We start from the raw sequence: 19,792 nt of genomic DNA on the forward strand, positions 1-19,792 counted from the left end.
TCTGGTTTACCTTGCTAACTACTTACTCCAAGTGGTAATAAAGGAATCCAATAGAGCACAGGATATAGTGTATATTTATCACATATTTGACTTTTCTTCTCATTTTTATATAAATTTATTGTAATTTATTATGAACTGTAACATTTTCTTTACTTTCAGTCAGATTATTCCTCCTTTCATTGCTCTTCTTCTGTCACCTATCTCCCTTTTCTTCTTTCTTCTCCATCGCTACTCTTTCCTTCTTAATCATCTAGTAGTATTGTCTTTGATTAGATCCTCTACAACTTCTGACCCAGGATCTGTATCTCCCAGGAATAAATCTGGTGGTTTCCCCAACTCCTTGCATAGTGATATTTCCCACAACCTTCACCCTCACCAACTAACGGTGTTGCCCTCATTGGACCTCTCCTCACCTGGACTTCATTAGCCTTTCTTTAGGAAAAATAAAAATTGTTTTACTCTGAGATTCTCCTTCCTTCAAAGCCCCAGTTATTATGGTAGTCCCTGTACACCCACTGAAAGACCTTCTTCCTCTTACATTTGAATACAAGCTAAGAATTTTCATTTCTCCCACACAAAGCTAACAAACCTGACCTTCAGAGCTCAGATATTATCCTGGAATATAGTAGTCTCACCACTCAAAGCCTGTGTTTATTCTCTAGACAACTTGTTAAGACTCAAGGTCTCTCACAGCTAATTCTCTGTGACATGGCCATCCTCTACTTTCAGTTGCCTAACTCATTAGTATCTTCAACTGTGAGAGGTATCTATATCCATTAAAACTTCTCTTCAGTCAATAGTGAATCACTGTTCACCTTGCTGAATTCCTTTGTTCAGTTCTAGCTCTCCTTTCCATTTCCTTATGTTCCTACAGACATTCTTATAACATCTCTGTATCATCAGATACTGAATACTGTTGAGTACCAGGTCTCCTATTTTTCTGTCTCCTTGCTTCCACAGATATTCTAATAATACCTCTGTAACAACAGATGTCAGTTGAATACTGTACCAGACCTACAGATATTTATTTAGATTAGCCAATCCTAAGAAGAAGTAATCCATCAAATATATCAGTTCTATGTAATGAGGAAAGTTCAAGAAGCTTCAACCTTAGACAAAGAACCACAGACAACTAAGGAATGCTGAAAGCAGAAGAAATAGTCTTCCCCAGTGTCGAGCTGTTGAGTTGGTTACCTGATACCAAATGGTCAGCCCAGAAAACATAATTATAAGCAAGCAAAAAAAAAAAAATACATTGATTATAAGACCATGTTGATATGCTTATACATTTAGTTACACATGTACACACACACACACACACACACACACACATATATATATATATATATATATATATATATATATACACACACACACACACACATTTAAATAAAAAAGAAGCTGTGAATTTGAAAGAAGTTGGGTATGCGACAGTACATAGGAGAGTTTGGAAGAAGGTAAAAGAAAGGGGAAAATAATGTAAGTATGTTATAATCTCAAAAATTAAAAATTCTAATGCAAATCTTCAGAGAAATTGAAAGCAAATTATGTAAATTAAATTTCAATTAAATTAAAATATAAATTATGAATTTTCTCAGCTTATACTCAAAACTGTAACCAAGGCCCATTGTCCCAACAGAATGGAAAAGCTGCTTTTTTCTGTCTTGCTTATATCCTTTTTTTTTTCAGTATTGTGCCATTACTTTATTTTTTTTTGAATTCTAAGTTTTTATTATCATACACTAATTATAGATGATAATAGGTTTTATTACAACATTTTTATACTTATATATAATGAATTTTGATCACACTTACCCCTGTTACCTTTTTCTTTTTTTTAATATTTTTTATTATTACATATTTTCCTCAATTACATTTAGAATGCTATCCCAAAAGTCCCCCATACCCTCCCCCCCACTTCCCTACCCACCCATTCCCATTTTTTGGCCCTGGCATTCCCCTATACTGGGGCATATAAAGTTTGTGTGTCCAATGGGCCTCTCTTTCCAGTGATGGACGACTAGGCCATCTTTTGATATATATGCCGCTAATGAGCCCAGCCTTATCTGTTAATTGGACTAGACCAGAGCATAGATTTCTTCAACTCTCTTACAGCTTCTTTGCATATTCATTGAACATCAGTCTATATTCCACATGATACAATTTTCATAAAGTGGGCACAATCTGTATTTTAATGTTAGAGTGGTATTTGGAGACATTGCTAAGAAATCATAAATAGCTTCAATGCTGCCAGATGACCTAAAAAAGTAATGGTTACAAACTCTATATTTGTCAGAACCACAACCAGGACATTTCATAAAATGTTATTTTCCAAAATAAATTTTCTAAATTGAAGTAAATTCCAAAATGAGTTTATGGTAGTAGTTTGTTTTATGAGTCACAAACATGAAAAATTATATAGCACAAGGGATAAATTAACAATGGTAAGTCTATAATTGGATTTCCTGGTTTCCTGACACTCCAGGTTTTTAGGAAAAAAATACAGAGTTAATACCTTACTAGGCTTAGGGACCCTTAGAGAGGCCTGAAGAAACATAGATTCACTATGTCATAAATAGGAACCAAGCACATTTTTGTTGAAGTCATTAACATTTAAATCCATTTGCCATCTCCAAATTTAGAAGTATAACCCAGACTCATTTAGCTGCCAGAAAAGCATGTACCCAGCAATTCCTTTCATCTACATTTAAAATTTCCTATAGCAAACAGAAGTGTTCAAATTCATTTCAGTGATCCTACTGCTTGTACAAATTATTAGTCACTCAACTCAACAGCTCTGTAACAATTCTTAGTATAAATCATATATTTTCAGAACATTCTGAAAACAATTGCTAAGTCATTTTCTCAAACAAAAGCAATTTCTGAACATCTCTTGCAAAAACGGAAAGTATGTGGAAGTTTCTTAATTACTTTTTTGAGTAGTGTAGCTAGAATGACATTTCATAAATAAATGTGATATATTGTTACTGTCCCCCACATAATTTCTAGAAAGTTTATATATATATTCAATTCTAATCTAGGACCCTGAAAGTTTTTAAGGGAACAGAATACCAGAGACTTCATTGTTTCTTCATTGAGTAAATGTGCATGATTTGTTTACTGCATACACATAGAACATCAAGCACCAAAGATGTTGCAGCTTCAGCAAGCAAACTATAGATGATTTTGTTTCAGGGAACTTTTGTTCAGATATGAAGAAAGTAAAGAAGAAATTATAGCTGTGGATGGAGTCAAATTCTCTAACTAAAGAGTATTTAGACTTCAGTTTCTAGGAAAAGATATTCTCAAAGGTATTGTAATATATAGCCAAAATTAGAACCACTGTGGTTTTGCATCTGACACTAGTAAATCCTCAGGAGACCTTAATTTACATGGATTTTATTTACATTAAAATGTGGAGTCTTTTAGGGCCCTTAACATTTCCATTTAGAGACTTGGCTTTCATGTTGATTGATTTCTATATTGGTATTATGCTTTTCTGTTTCACTTTAATACCCCCTTTTTTTTTAATCTATAGGTGTCAGAAGGCCATTGGAAATGGGGTGGTGTCACAGTTCAAGTGAGCAGTGCTTTCTTCACTGGAATCTATGGGATGTGGAACCTGTATGTCTTTGCTTTGATGTTCTTGTATGCACCATCCCATAAGAACTATGGGGAAGACCAGTCTAATGGTGAGTCTCTATCTTTTCATTGCAAATTTTTTCAGTATGTAGTAGACTTGTCTGCAAGATTTAGACAGCTAAAACCCTGTGTTCATCAGTTAAAGCTTCTTCCAGATGTCTTTCTAATACTACCAATGTAACTGGAGGAATTCAGGAACCATAAAACAAAAAATCAGCACAAACTAGATAGCTCTTTAATATTCATTTTTTAATCTGTAAAATATATTGAAAATGTTTGACTATTATAAAATATGTTCCAGTTTTAGTAGTAAAGAATAAAATTTGTTTTTCTTTTACTTGAGTAAAAATTACTACATGAAAGTATGCCACTTTTATTCTTCCAATAGTGGCAGTTAAATATTGAGCTACTGGGTACAGGTACCTGTGATTTGCTCCTTTCTTCTTGGTTCTCTTTATGAGTTTTTGCTCGCTCTCTCTCTCTCTGTGTGTGTGTGTGTGCACGTGCTAGGATCTACTTAGGACTCATGTATGCTTAGCAGGTATTCGTCCATTGACATATAGTTCCATTTTTTTCAAGAATTTTTTTTTCAAACCACTCTTCTGTTTTCAGATAATCCTGTTTCCTAATGCTGAGAATGCTATCTTTTCCTACTTTATAATCACAGAAACCCCCAAAACAGTGACCCAAAAACTAATTGCAGTTAGGCAGTCTGGTTATGTCAGAGGAAAGGAAACTAAGAACCGTCTCTGCACTAGCCATCACAAAGGGAAATGAATATCCTTGCCCAATGCTATTCATATGTAACAAATGGCCAATGTTTTACCACCATACTTACTCTTTATCTTTTTTATACCTCCTTTCCCCTATCTGCATCCTCATTGCAAGTGTAACATAAGACATGTTTTCTGAAATTAGTACTAGTGTGTTCTATCTAACTTGGTACAGAGATGAACACTCTGACATATCCTTGCATTAGAACTTGGCCTCTCTTTTAAGTACTCAGTGTGTGTGTATAGTGAATGTGTGGATTCTGTCTTCATGAGAGCCTGCTGAAAGTCCTCTTTGGGGCACTGCCTATATATTGTCTCCTCATATAAAACATTATTTCTGTATGCTGGTGGCAGGTTTTAGTAGTTAGGTAAGTTTGAGCCAGGTTGATAAACATCAATGAAGTTTCACTGCAAGTCATCTTAATAACTTATTGGGGCTAGAGATGACTCAAATGCTGAAGGGCTTGCCATATAAGTACAAGTACCTAAATGGGAGTCATCAGCACCCACGTAAAATTAGGCATGGCAATATGGTGTCTGTAGCCCAGACAATGGAGTAAGGAATGTCGGGGAGGAAATAAAGACAAGCAGATCCTTGGATCTTGCTGGTCATTAAGACTAACTAAAGCAAAGATTTGCAAGTTTATTGAAAAAATGCTGCTTCAAAAAATAAGTTGAGGGGCTGGAGAGATGGCTCAGAGGTTAAGAACACTGACTGCTCTTCCAGAGGTCCTGAGTTCAATTCTCAGCAACCACATGGTGGCTCACAACCATCTGTAATAGGATCTGATGCCCTCTTCTGGTGTGTCTAAAGACAGCTACAGTGTACTCATATAAATAAAATAAATGAATATTTAAATAATAATAATAAGTTGAAAAGCAGTTGAAAAAGATACCAGACATCTATCTCTGTCCTCCACCCAAATATATACACACATGGACCCATGCACCTTATATGTATGCACAAACAAATATGTATACATACATACAACAAATTATTTGTCTTATAAGAATTTGGAGTAACAGAGTTTCTTGAGGTTTTAAATTACATCAATTTTCTTGGATATGAAACTAGACTCCTAAGGAATAGATCTGAGGAAATATGGTTGAACTTTTTATGGCATAGATGTGGGAGGTGATCTATCCCATGCCTTCTCTCTCCTGATGGAATCTTAGTTCTTTAAGGGCAAGCTTAATTCTAGCTTTTGGTTTTTGTTGTTTTTCTCTTTTGGAGATAACATCTCACTGTGTAGCTAAAACATGAAATTCACCAATCTTAGTGCTAATAATAGAGACACATGATGGTGATGATTAGCTAAAGATAAGAAAATTGAAATGAGATGGCCTAGTCTGCCATCACTGGAAAGGGAGGTCCATTGAACTTGCAAACTTTATATGCCCCAGTACAGGGGAACGCCAGGGCCAAAAAGTGGGAATGGGTGGGTAGGGGAGTGGAGGGGAGGGTATGGGGGACTTTGGGGATAGCATTGGAAATGTAAATGAGGAAAATACCTAATTAAAATAAAAAAAATAAAAGGGGAAATTTAAAACTTGTTCTGAAAATTTGGAAATATATAATAAAAAATAAACCACCAAAAAAAAAAAAAAAAGAAAAGAAAAGAAAATTGAAATGAGGAGGAGCCAGGAGAGGTGACTGCAATGTTCAGAGCAAGGATTGTTCAGTCCCACTATCATCTGTTTTCATACTACACTGTTGCTTCTTTGGGAAAACATCCTTATCTTCCTTCTTATATTTCTACTTCTTTAAAATGAAGAGCTCTTGTCATTCTGTTTTTAATCTGTCTCTGGCCATGGGTCTTAGGTGAGTCAGTTTATCCACTTCCCACCTTTCTAGAGGGTTTGAGACCTAGGCATCCATTAGTTTCTGTTCCACTGCTAGTTAGTTCATGTGTTACAATATTTAACATAGTGGAACGTGCAGCTTTTTAAACAGCCAATCTCCATAGAGCCATCATAATGGGATCATGGATTATAAAAAAGAACATTTGTTTTATTTCATGGTCATCATGCTGGACTTTAACAGAAACCACATTGTCTTTGGCTTGACTTGAATTTGATGTGTTTTTGTTGATATTGTTTTGGTTTTTGGTTTTGCTTTTCAAGAAAATAGCAAATAAAACAATTTCTATGTTTCCTAAATGTAAAAAAAAAAAAAAAAAATGCTAACTGTGGGAGGAGGGGCAGCCCCAGCATAGTCTTTTTGTCCTCTGTTCCCCTTGAGGCAGTGGAGGAGGAAGAGCTTTGGTGAAGGGTGAGACTTTGTCTTAGGAGATATTTAGAGTTGCTGTATAATAAAAAATTTACTTATCTAAGTCTGAATTACTTTGCCACTGTAGCTGACCTACCTTCTGTGTTCCTCTGAGGCCAGAAACTGGCATTTAGCACCTCATCCTAAAACAGCAGGAGTTTAAGCAATATAGCCTTTGTTCTAGCTCCACAGGAACTGTGGGGCTCTAACTTGTGGGGCCTGTTAGTTGAAGTCACAGGAAGAAAAAGGGACACATTGAAAAATAGTTTTGGCCTTTATTATTAAATTCTAAAAAGTATCCTATGAAAATTCTCTTAGAAAAAGGGGATAGGGATGAGGGGAAATAAGGAGAGAAAGAGTGTGAGTGAGTGAGTGTCCTCCTCTCTGTGTCCTCAGCATGTATATGTCTTTCAGACTATGATCACATGGTAAAAAATCATCAGAAGTTTACACATAAATAAATCATAAATCGAATAAGAAGTTTATGACAGAGAATGTTTGCATACATATCCACTAGAAGTAAGTATCTGGCTAAGATTCATCATTTGTCATAGCTCCACAGGTTCATGGAGAGTTAAAAAAACATAACTAAGTTATTGGTGAAGTTTTGTATAAACCTACTCGATATTTTATCTTCTGTCTTAGCACCTATAATTAATTGAAAGTTCCCTTTTTATGACCTTTGGTTAATGTTTTTACAACCTCATGGAATGTGCACTAAGTAATAGAATCAATTAACTGATGACACTTAGAGACTGGCAGAGTTTTCATTGCAGTTTTGACTATAAGAAAGGACCTAATAGCAGTCCCACTATAAAAGAACTTAATAAATACTGATATAATTGTAGGAATTCTTACATGATCATCATTATGAATTAAGTCATCTGTCTATATAGCATCACTACAAGACAGTACATCTTTGTAGATCTGTAGAGATCTCCTCAAAATTGTGGGCTAATACCTAGTGATTGTCATCTATGTCTAGTAAACCCTGATTGATAGCAGGTACAATTCCTAAAATTATTTTCTCATTGGGCTTGTCTATAGGAGCAAACCTTGTTTTGGATTATTAATCCAAAGCAGACTCATCTCAAGAAGATTTCCTGCTAGTTATTAGCTTGTCCTATGATGTCTCCTGACAGCTAACAAGTTGTAGTTAATGAGCACTGACCACACGAACTCTTCTGGATTTTGTTGGCAAATCTGCTAATCCTCTACACTCCTTTTCTCTATTTTAAACAAGCTCCTCAGTGTTCATATTGTCAGATTCTGTGGCTCTTTCTTTTTTTTTTTTTTTTTTTTTTTTGCTCTGGAGATAACTTTTTTATTTCATTAGAGGTATTGCAATATCCCCACATAATCAAGGACAATAGCACTACAGATGACACAGTAAACTCTCTGAGGGATGTCAAGTCCAGACACTGCCCCTTTATGAGCTCAGATAAAACTGGCTTTATTCAGTGATCTTCACAGCACTTCATGAAAAACACGGGTCAGGTAGGCATTTCTTTGGATCTGTCTTGGGAAACAGATACACAGAGAAGATTTTCAGAGGAAGTAGAACTCAGAGCTGTGTTTCTTCAGTAACTGCACAGGAGTTGACCTTTATCCCAGTGAGCAACACTATTCTGTCTGTTACTGGGCAGGTGATACCCCTACAACTGTAGATTTCTGCTTAAAGTTCTTTTTTCCTTCTACAATCTGCAGTGTCTTTGTTTGTTTGTTTGTTTGTTTGTTTGTTTTCCTAATATTTTTATTAGATATTTTCCTCATTTACATTTCCAATGCTATCCCAAAAGTCCCCCATACCCTCTCCCCCATTCCCCTACCCACCCACTCCCACTTTTTGGCCCTGGTGTTCCCCTGTACTGGGGCATATAAAGTTTGCATGACCAATGGGCCTCTCTTTTCAGTGATGGCCGACTAGGCCATCTGTTGATACATATGCAGCTAGAGACAAGAGCTCCAGGGTACTGGTTAGTTCATATTGTTGTTCCACCTATAGGGTTGCAGTTCCCTTTAGCTCCTTGGGTACTTTCTCTAGCTCCTCCATTGGGGGTCCTGTGATCCATCCAAGAGCTGACTATGAGCATTTACTTCTGTGTTTGCTAGGCCCCGGCATAGTCTCACAAGAGACAGCTATATCAGGGTCCTTTCAGCAAAATCTTGCTAGTGTATGCAATGGTGTCATCATTTGGAGGCTGATTATGGGATGGATCCCTGGATATGGCAGTCTCTAGATGGTCGTCCATTCTTTTGTCTCAGCTCCAAATTTTGTCTCTGTAACTCCTTCCATGGGTGTTTTGTTTCTGTGGCTCTTTCTTATGTTAGCACTGTCACTGTAGTATCTCAGCAGTAATGTTTGTCAGAGCACTACTGGGCATGTGAAGCTCCTGAGCCATTACTAGCTATGGAACCAGGCCATTCTCATCAAAACTTCTTACTTTGTACAGTGACTTAAAATTTTCACAATTGAGAAGTATTATGGTGTTGTCCTCATCACAATTTTTGTGTAAAATAGACTGATTGGTCTATAATGGCACAGAAAGCTCAAATCCCAGTCTACAATAGTAGAACATATCCTCATATTTCTTTCTAAATATGTGTTTGGAACATGCATGCTCTTTTTGTTGTCACTATGACTGTTATGTGCCACTGTCATGTTCTGTCCAGATTTTAGAGATGTTAAATATCTTAATATTTCCTTGTAGAAAACTATCACAATTTCCAAAACAGCATATTAGAAATAGTCTTAAGTACTTATTGGCAAACTTTTGGGGAACTTTATAATAATTATAAACATAGAAGTCAAACAGTTTAACAGTTCTTTGCATATTATGACTCCATAGTAGCTCTTAAGCCCTAGGAACCCTCTATTCTTCTGTATGGTATCATGACCTCACTCAGTTGTAAAAGGATCTTTTCACATTGGGTTTTCTTCTTTTTCATATTTTTTTTATTTACATTATATCCCAATCACAATCCCCCTTCCTCCTCTTCTCTCATTCTTGCCCTTACAAATCCAACCGCCCCATTACCCTCCCTTCTCTGAGGAGAAGGAGAACCCACCCTTGGGTACCACCCTCTGGCTCACACCATTCTATCCCTACTCTTCCACCAGATTCCCCTAGCTCTACTGAATGTTTGGCTCTGGATCTCTGCATCTGCTTCCATTCACTGCTGGATGAAGCCTCTCTGGAGACAGTTATGCTAAGTTCCTGTCTGTAAGCATAGCAGAGTATCATTAATAGTGTCAGAATTTGACTTTCTCTCATGGGATGGGTTTCAATTTGGGTCAGCCATTAGTTGACCATTCCTTCACTCTTTGTTTCATCTTTATCCCTGTGAAGCTTGTAGGCAAGAGAAATTTTGAACTGAAGATTTTGTAGATGGGTTGATATCCCATCTTGCCTGACTACGGGAGGTAGCCACTTCAGTTTCTATATCTCCCACTAGCAGGCATCTCAGTTAGGGTCACCCCATAACTTCCCTCATCCCCACCACTTCCAGCCCTCTCCCACTCCCCAAACACCTGATTGCCATCCTCATTCCCCTCCTCACCCCCTCTGCCACCAAGTTCCCTCTCTCCATCCACCTCTGATGACTATTTTGTTTTCCCTTCTGAATGAAATTCATACATCTTCTCTTGGCCCCTCCTTATTACCTAGTTTCTTTGGGTCTGTGAATTATAGAATGGTTTTGATGTACTTTATATCTAATGTCCAATTATAAGTGAGTACATACCATATGTGTCTTTATGGGTCTGTATTACCTCACTCAGGATTATATTCTCAAGTTCCATCTATTTGCTTTCAAATTTCATGATGTCTTGGCTTTTAATAGCTGAATAGTAATCCATTGTGTACATTTACCACATTTTCTCCTAATCACCTTCCTTCTTTTATCTTTATCTTTTTCTTTCCCTTTTAACCTATCACCTTCCAGCAGACCACATAGTAGGTCTTGTGCATTCTGGAACTTTATGCAAGATCCAAAAGCTTCTTGGAAAGGTCTAATTTGAAATATTCCAGAAAAAAATGCAAACTGAGTCAGGAAGATACACTGCACTTTTAAATTCCCTCAATGTCTGAGTATTCTTCACAGCCTTTCTGTTTCTTTTCCTTTTTCTGGAGTGTTATTGTTAACAAATAGATCTAAGCTCTATGAACCCTGTTCCACCAAAGCTATCTTTGCCCAGGAGGGATCCTTAACCTGATGTACACCTGCTTTTCCAGTGGAGGGTTTGTCCCTAAACTCCAATTCCCGGATGCTAAGTGTAGGAGCCAGAGTAGGCAAATATTGATGAATAATTGAAGACTATTACTACATGGAAGATATCATGCTGTATGTTTGATTTATTTTTTAAAAAATTTTAAACCCTCCTATTCATTTATGTATTTTTAAATATAATCTTTACCACCATCATCATACTACCCAAAATCTAAGATAAACATAAAGCTAACAGTAATACTTTACATTAAATCAATTTAGATTTACAAATACAGTATTGTTTTTCCTATTCTGCTTTGAACTAGAAATTTCCTTATAAAGAATTATCACTTAAATTTGGCTTCAAAGGTCAATATAAAAAAGGCTGGTATAGGACCAAGAAAAAATACACAGTAAATGATAGAGTCATTTAAGACTTTGTGGAGAAATCCAAGTGTGGTGGTATACACCTTTAATCTCAGCACTCAGGAGGCATAGGCTGACCATCTCTTACATCAAGGTCACTCTGGTCTACAGAGCATGTTCCAAGACAGTCAGCACTACACAGAGAAACACTGACTTGAAAAACAAGATATATAAATGATAGAGATAGATAGACAGACAGACAGATAGATAGATAGATAGATAGATAGATAGATAGATAGATAGATAGATAGATAGATGAGAGGAGGAGGAGGAGGAGGAGGAGGAAGAAGAAGAAGAAGAAGAAGAAGAAGAAGAAGAAGAAGAAGAAGAAGAAGAAGAAGAAGAAGAAGAAGAAGAAGAAAAAGAAGAAGAAGAAGAAGAAGACAACTACCCTGCACAGACTATATTTGACCTTGAGAAACAAATATGAGCTCACAGTATAGGAACTCTCTGATAGTAGCTCTTGAGCAATAGTGTGTTATTTGGCCTTGGTGATTATAATGTTGTAATTATGGAGTCCCTTTTAATATTAGAACACCTCTGTTCTCACAAAGAATCTATGAGCACTCAGAATGTCCACAGAAGTTTCTCTTTCTTTTTTTATTTTTTACCAAAAAACTATAATCACAGATATGATAAATGTTGCCAGTCTTTGTCCTGTGGATGGCTTTCTTGGCACCCAGAAGGCATTTTAGACCATTAGAACTGTGCAACACCACACCCCTGCAATGATACATCAGAGGTACACATCCTCTACCAATGTCCATGGAGATCAGCTGGGGACCAAAAGGCCATATTGTTTAAAAAAAGAAAATCTTAATGTTGGACAGTCTTAATCAAAGATAAACTTATGTGGTAATAGTTAAAGAGAGAGAGTTGTTATATTTGGAAGGTCCCTTAATTCCTCATCTGCCCCCAATAATGTTTTCAGAGGGCTTCTTTATGTGTTGAATGGGAAGAAACTTTGAGTACCCAGAAGCCATGACCTCTAACTAACAGATGGACTAACCTCTAAACTAACAGATGGACAAAGCTTTGGCAGAAGTAGGGGTTAATGGGATTTAGAGCCAAATAAAGGAATCTTTACTCCCCCTCTATTACTGGTGTTCTCCAAATCCTATCCCCTAAGGGGAAAAAGTTGTCCTGCAAGATGCAAGAATCATAGATTTTGCTTCACAGGTTTTAACTCTCTGAGTCTTTAGCTAGCACATCAGGTAAATTTCCTTCTTACAAGGAAATTCAGAGCATGCTAAGCCTCCAATAATACACAAATATATAGACAACCGCTCCCTTGTCAATGCTCTGATTTGTATGCTAAAAGCATATCATATAATAAAGGAAAATTAATATTCTAAATGTCTCTCCACATTATTAGTTGTGTATATTATGACTACTGTACATTGCATTGAACTTCATACTTGACTGGTGGTCTTGTTGGCTTCTAGAATCTGTAAAATTGGTCCATATTGCTGTGATGTATATCTGCATCTAATATTACTGAGTCAGTTTTGGCCTTGGGAATGATACTTAACCACAGCATCTTCATCAGCAGAATGGTAATAATAAGAGTATTACCTCTGTTAGTAGAATGACTTGAGCATTTCTGTATCAGTGTTTGTACAGCGGTTAAACTTGTGTCAGAGTCAAAAATGATAGTACACACCTGTAATCTCTGCAGTCCAGAAGTACAGTGATGGTATCTTGAGTTTGAGGCCAGCCTTGGCTAAATATTTAAATTCCATCTCCAAAATGGACGGAAAGAAGAAAGAGACGGTGGAAGGCGAGGGAGAACTGTCAGAACTTAAATCTCTATTTTTGGGTTTTGCTTGTTTGTTTGTCTTTGTATTTTTTTTCTTTTCTTTTTTTAAGCCAAAGTATTTTGCCTGTTTCTTTACACATTTTCAAGGAGAATGGAATCTATTAAGTAAACACTACTCCTGTTATGGCCAAGGTTGTCTTTGCAATTCTGGTGAATGAAATGTGCCATCACTAGAAACTAACTTTTATATGATGGCTTATCCTAAACCCGGATTTTAACTATATGCTTTAAACTAAGAAATGTTTTAGTTCTTGAGAATATTGTAGTTGTGTAACATAAAAACCACACACACACGCATACACACACACACTCCCATGCACATGCACACATTTTATGTTCTATTTTCCTATACTCCTATCGACAAATGTGTATATGTATGTACCTCTCACAGTTAAACTGGGCATTGATTTTGGGTGTTTTCTACTCTCATCTCACTAATTTGCTAGCTCATTCATATATAATAGTTGAGTAGTCACTAGCAGACTCTTAGTTTGTTCACCATTATTTTTCCTGCTGATTAAGGAAAGGCCATATTATTCCATTTTAGGTAAACAACTGTATTCTGAGGATGAATTCTAAATCTTGATATATATTGAGTCTTGATGGCCAGGAGAAAATTTGGTATACATTTTTGGTTCTTTGTTTCTGAATAAAGCTCCTAACTGCTCTTGGTAAATTAGGGTAAGCAGGTCTTGTTTGTAAGAGACATAGTCATTGTGTATGTTATCATCAGTAGCTGCTATCTGCCTATTCATCCCTGTACATCTGCTCTAGGTATCTTTTACTGACTTAGCCTACTGCATTGGCCTCAGATGCAGCTTGTAAGGCCACACTGTTGTGCTATTATATACCTGTTTCTCCATGGAGGTGGAATTGATTCCCTTGCTTTTCTTCTGAGGCTCTTTTTCTACTTAGCTTCTATGATCATAGTTGGCTGAACCTTTGCCTGCTTTTATGCAGCTTAAATATGATTGGATAATAAGTATTTATAATAGCATTAAGTACAAGGTAAGCTTTCATTAAATGTTAATAATACTATGAATGATATCAGCAATTATTTAACTCATATATCATGAATGACCTGTTTTTGTGCCAAAAGTGATTTTTAAAATATATATATATAACAAATTCTAAGCAAAAATGTTGAAAGAGCCTATCAGAGTAGAATGTGAAATGCTTCTCCTTCATCTTTGAACAAGTATAACACTAAACACCTTGTTTCAGGTGACCTGGGTGTCCACAGCGGGGAAGAACTGCAGCTTACTACCACTATAACCCATGTAGATGGACCAACTGAGATCTACAAGTTGACCCGTAAAGAAGCACAGGAATAGGAGGCTATGGTATGGCACTGAGCTGGAATTGTCTCTCTATCCAGCCTCTTCCCCTGGAGTAGAGATCCTACTATACAGAGCTCAGTGAAAAGTGGATACCTAGTGCTTCTTAGGTATAGTTTCTTAAAACAACAGATGGACATTTGTCAGATGACCTCCAATGGTGGCTGTTGCAAAACTTCTGCCACTACTATATAGCACATGTTAACAAAAACTGATATGACACATTTCCTGTGATCATTGTTAATTAGTGACATAGCAGCATCTGTAGCAGGTGGGTTAGTAACCCTCACATAGAGGGGTATACTCCTTGGGATGGTTTGGGCCAATAGGGGCTATATTGAGTAGTTTGTGACTTTTTTCTGCTTTTGATTCTGGGATATGTTTAAACATTCTTTGCAGTCCAACATTTGCTGATGTCATAGTCTTTTTACTCTCCTCCATGGGCACTTTTTTCTATTTATATCACCAAGTAGCCAAATGAGTTATTTAAGTTGTCAGTACAAATATGTCAACTTTTTAAAAAATGGATTACTATAAAATAACCAAACTTCATGAGAAATTTTATCTTACCAGAGGCATTTCAGCTTTGGAACCAAATCTGTGTATTTGATACTAATCTGTCTGTTTGTTTGTGGATTTTGAGAAATATTTGCTTAACTACCCAAATAGGATTTCTGGTATTAAATGGCCTTTGGGTCCTAAAAGCTTTTTTTAACTTCTTGCTTAAAATGTGTTTTCTTTTGATAAGATTCTTCAAACAATCTCCAAAAGTGTAAATCTAATCATGTGAATAAAATGAATGTAAATATGCACCCCTTCCTGTCCCAACAGTTCTCAGGCATACAGATTCAAATCTGCTTGGATCTTGGAGTACCCAGGTGCTGGCAGAAATAGCTTGAGTATTTCTGGAGGTGAAGGGATACCTTCTGTATCAAGTATTAAGCCATTCTAGGCCAGCAAGGAATGCTCACATACATGAGGAATCAGATGCTTTATACCCGCATACACAGCTCTCATTTCAGTACCCCTAATAGCCTATGACATTGCTTTTGTTTGTTTGCTTTTTATTTTATTTGTGCCTTTTTTAGATGCTAAAGAAGCCACATGACATAGCAGATAAAATACTCAATTCTGAATTTAAAAGGCCGTTTTCTATCGAAGGTCTATCATGCTCTAGTTGTGTGATGTTGTTCAAGCTATCTGACATAACTATTCCCCAAATTACAAGCTAACATTCATAAAGTGTAACTGTCTTCAGGGTCACAATGAAAAAATAATTAATGTATCAGTTATACATCCGTATTGATTAACTTTGCAGTCTAAAAAAAAAAATTCCATGAGAGTCTCATTGTTTAGGTAGCAATGATTGAAACAAAGTTTGTGGTATATTCTGTTTAATTAACCTACATGGCAAACCCCATCCTGTGTTTTTCCTAACTTTGGCCAGAACCATGGTAAACAGTGACAGAGAAAACACTTAAAGGTTGGATCTTGTCTTTATGCCTTTTTCTAAACTGGTGAATGTTAGATGGGTATGTGATCCATTGTACCCAACATCCACTTACTGATCTGCCACCTAAGTATAAAGAATCAAGTGTAGCCTGTGCTTCTGTTTCTATTAGAGCAAATAAACTTCAACATTATAGTTATCTCCCCTTCTAGAAAATGGAGTGAGGTGTCTCTATTCTTTGGGACTGGATAATACTCTGAAAGAATATTAAAGTATTATTCTTCCCAGGACCAAATGATAGAGAGTAAAGTATTAGAAAAGCCATAGTGGTTATGTAATTTATAGGAGGTTTGGGTAAAGTTAGGTGCCAAAACACAAGATGAGCCTCCATGCCCTTGGAGCCACAATAAATATGATTTCAATGTCACAGTAAGAGTAACCAGCCTGAAGCCGGGCGTGGTGGCGCACGCCTTTAATCCCAGCACTCGGGAGTTCGAGGCCAGCCTGGTCTACAAAGTGAGTTCCAGGACAGCCAGGGCTATACAGAGAAACCCTGTCTTGAAAAACCAAAAAAAGAAAAAAGTTACCAGTCTGGCTCAAATTTATACAAAGAAGTGATATGGGTAGAATTACCTCTGAAGCTAGGAAAGGGTTAATGGATCCAGCAATGAGTTCATAGGCCAGAGCCAGTCAGCAGCAAAGGATGTGGAGAAGGGTGGATTATTTTGGAGATAAAACAGAGCAGACAAGGTTTGAATGTTATGAATGTGAACTTCATAAAGAGGCAAAGAGCAGAGTCAAATTTCAGACCCTTGCTGAGAAGTGGACTAGCAGGTGCCTGGCTCAAGTAAAGATTCCTGAATGAAATGTCAATATGTCCATAAATAGAAAAAGCCAAGATTAGCTCAAAAAAAGGACCTTCCTAGAATAGTTTATGGTTCCCTTCAAAAGTTGCACTATCCCAGAAAGAATAGGCTTGGGGATATCTCTAATGGGACTCAACTTCAGGAGCTCATGTTTACCCCAACTTTCATTTACAAGTCTCTCTCATCAAATCTAAAGACAATATGTCCTAGTGCCAATCCAATTACACAGTGAGTCATGTCAAACAGCATGACCTTGTGAATAGCAGTCAGTCTGCAAAGGAAGGAGAACCCTTTGAGCTGGGCAAACCTTTGAAAAACATCTAACATGATGGGGATGCGGAAGAATTCATATTTGTCTAGACTGAGTTTTAACTATTACTTCCTGGAGGGAACTATGAATAGGGTGTTGATGGCAGACTTTGCCATCAACAATTCTTATTAAAAATGAGAAGTATGCCTGGGCAGAGCATCAAAACATTAATAATGTGTAGCCAGGTATGGCCACATTCAGTATTAGAGAAAAATGAGAAAGGTTAAGAAATAACATGTGGTTTTCAAAGAAGTCAAAAGCCAGAGTGATACAAACAGGGCAGAACTTAGCTGAGGCCGGAATGCTTTATATAAGTGACTGGAGCATAATGGATGTGGTTTGGGGTATGTGTGACATTCGTATGTATCAGGGGAAAAGTTGGACAGAGAAGCAGAGCAGAGTCAATGGATAGACATGCTGGTCAACAAGAAGAAAGACGGTTGTTTTGAATGGAGCCAGAATAAAAACACTGACTTTGAAATCTGAGACCAGGTATTAAGGAAAGACAAGGATACAATGAATCAACACCCTAAGAATACCAGTGATTTGGATCTAGAAACAAGCTGAGGACTTCACTCTGAAGGATTCAAAGTACAATTTCATTGCACACAGTAGAGAAATTCTCAGTGGACAGTGGAAGAGAAAATTGAGTTTCAAAGAAGAAAGTTTACAACCCTGGGGGTCCACCAAGATAAGCCTAGCCAGCTCCAAGTATCCAAGAAATGCCTCAGAAAGAGAGAAAACTATGAGAGATGATCAGATCTGTGGAAAAAATAGCTATGAGTACCTGTTTTGCATACACATAACTGCTAAAATAAATCTTACAAAATCTAAAGGATATTTCAGAAAAGATTACAGTTGTCTATCTATAAAATAAAATTCACCACCAGTATGTTCAACAAATACATAGAAAATAAAATCACTTTCATTTGGCTACCATATTGATTTTTTTTTTTAATTTATGTTATGTCTGCATTTTCCCCTTTGGAAAAGAGAATATTCATCAAAATGAAGTAAGTAGTTCCACCCATGACCCTCATGTGTTTTTATCATTTCTCAGAACTGAGAAAATTCATTCTAACAATTCAAGTGCCTGAGTTCAAGCCATACAGGGCCTGTGCAAGGAACTCTGGAAACTGAGCTCCTTGTAACATACAGAGTGAAGCATGCAACTGCCCTTTAGCTCCACCATTCTAGACATTTTCTCCTGTCAGATGATCACCGAGGCTAACAGATTTGTGTGTGGAAGCTGAGAAATAGGTACTATATAATGAGATCTTGTACACTGCTACCTCATAAGTAGTTATTTTAGTGTAGGATTTTGATCAGGGAAAGTGAGTGAGTGAGTGAGTGAGTGAGTGAGCGAGCGAGCACATTTTTCTGATCCTTGTCTCACTCTGAATGATACATGGGCCAGTGTTCTCCAGAAATACCTTCTTGATTTGGGTTTACTTTCTTCCTGCAGGCATTCATCCTCAGGGCAGGTGATGAAGCCAAGTTGCTGGTGCATGCTGACTCTCATGAATATGCTTTCGTATTTTTATCTCCCAGGATCATTTTTATCCTGATACGTTTACAAGAACATTTCTAACTTGTATAAATTTACTTTTACCATGTATTAGCTACTTTTATATTTCTGTGATAAAACACCGTGAGAAATACAATTTTTAGAAGGAAAGTATTATTTCCGTTTATTTTTCATGGTGGGGAGATGGGGAGGCATGTCAGCAATATGCAGTCATGATGGCAAGAACAGAAAAGTGAGGGCTCACATCTAAACCACAAGCACAAAGAAGAGAGAAAACTGGAAGTAGGGTATGGTTTTTAAACTCTCAAAACTGGGCTTCAGAGAAATACTAACTCATCATAACTTCACCTCATAATGCTCCCCAAGCAGATATGCCAAATATATTCAAATATCATTTCTCATGTAAACTACTGCATTATTTCTTCTGAGAACTGAATGATTTCTTATTATATAGAGATTTCTTGGTTTGTAACTACATCAGTAGCCTCTTTTCTGCTGACATCAGAGGGGTCTTCTAGGGATATTTAAACTATTATGTGTAAAGAGTGTTTTCTCACCAATGCACTTTCTCTTTTTTTCAATTTTTTATTAGATATTTTCTTCATTTACATTTCAAATGCTATCCCCTAACCCTAACCCTCCCCCCACCCTGCTCCCCTACCCACTCACTCCCACTTCTTGGCCCTGGCGTTCCCCTGTACTGGGGCATATAAAGTTTGAAAGACCAAGGGGCCTCTCTTCCCAATGATGGCCAACTAGGCCATCTTCTGCTATATATGCAGCTAGAGACACGAGCTCTGGGGGTACTGGTTAGTTCATATTGTTGTTCCACCTATAGGGTTGCAGACCCATAGCTGTCCATACCCAAATTTCTCCAAGAGAGAACTGGGTTAGGGTTAGGGTTAGGGTTAGGGTTAGGGTTAGGGTTAGGGTTAGGGTTAGGGTTAGGGTTAGGGGTTAGGGTTAGGGTTAGGGTTAGGGTTAGGGTTAGGGTTAGGGTTAGGGTTAGGGTTAGGGTTAGGGTTAGGGTTAGGGTTAGGGTTAGGGTTAGGGTTAGGGTTAGGGTTAGGGTTAGGGTTAGGGTTAGGGTTAGGGTTAGGGTTAGGGTTAGGGTTAGGGTTAGGGTTAGGGTTAGGGTTAGGGTTAGGGTTAGGGTTAGGGTT

At 37.2% G+C, this 19,792-nt stretch overlaps 1 protein-coding gene across 3 annotated transcripts in view; it reads left to right on the forward strand.

The window, feature by feature from the left end:
* Positions 1–18,778, forward strand: part of Wls (wntless WNT ligand secretion mediator) — a 99,017-nt gene extending 80,239 nt beyond the window's left edge. For 2 of the 3 annotated variants that reach the window (NM_001356349.1, NM_026582.5), the window contains 2 exons: positions 3,539–3,692; positions 14,363–18,039. In NM_001356349.1, the coding sequence (NP_001343278.1) occupies positions 3,539–3,692; positions 14,363–14,472 (264 nt within the window). In that variant the 3' untranslated portion in view covers positions 14,473–18,039. Of the gene's footprint in view, positions 1–3,538; positions 3,693–14,362; positions 18,040–18,566 lie in introns of those variants that run through there. The other variant, NM_001356350.1, reaches the window with a different exon arrangement.
* Positions 18,779–19,792: the final 1,014 nt, after the last annotated feature.

Source organism: Mus musculus, chromosome 3 (assembly GCF_000001635.26).
Source record: "Mus musculus strain C57BL/6J chromosome 3, GRCm38.p6 C57BL/6J".
NCBI lineage: Eukaryota > Metazoa > Chordata > Mammalia > Rodentia > Muridae > Mus > Mus musculus.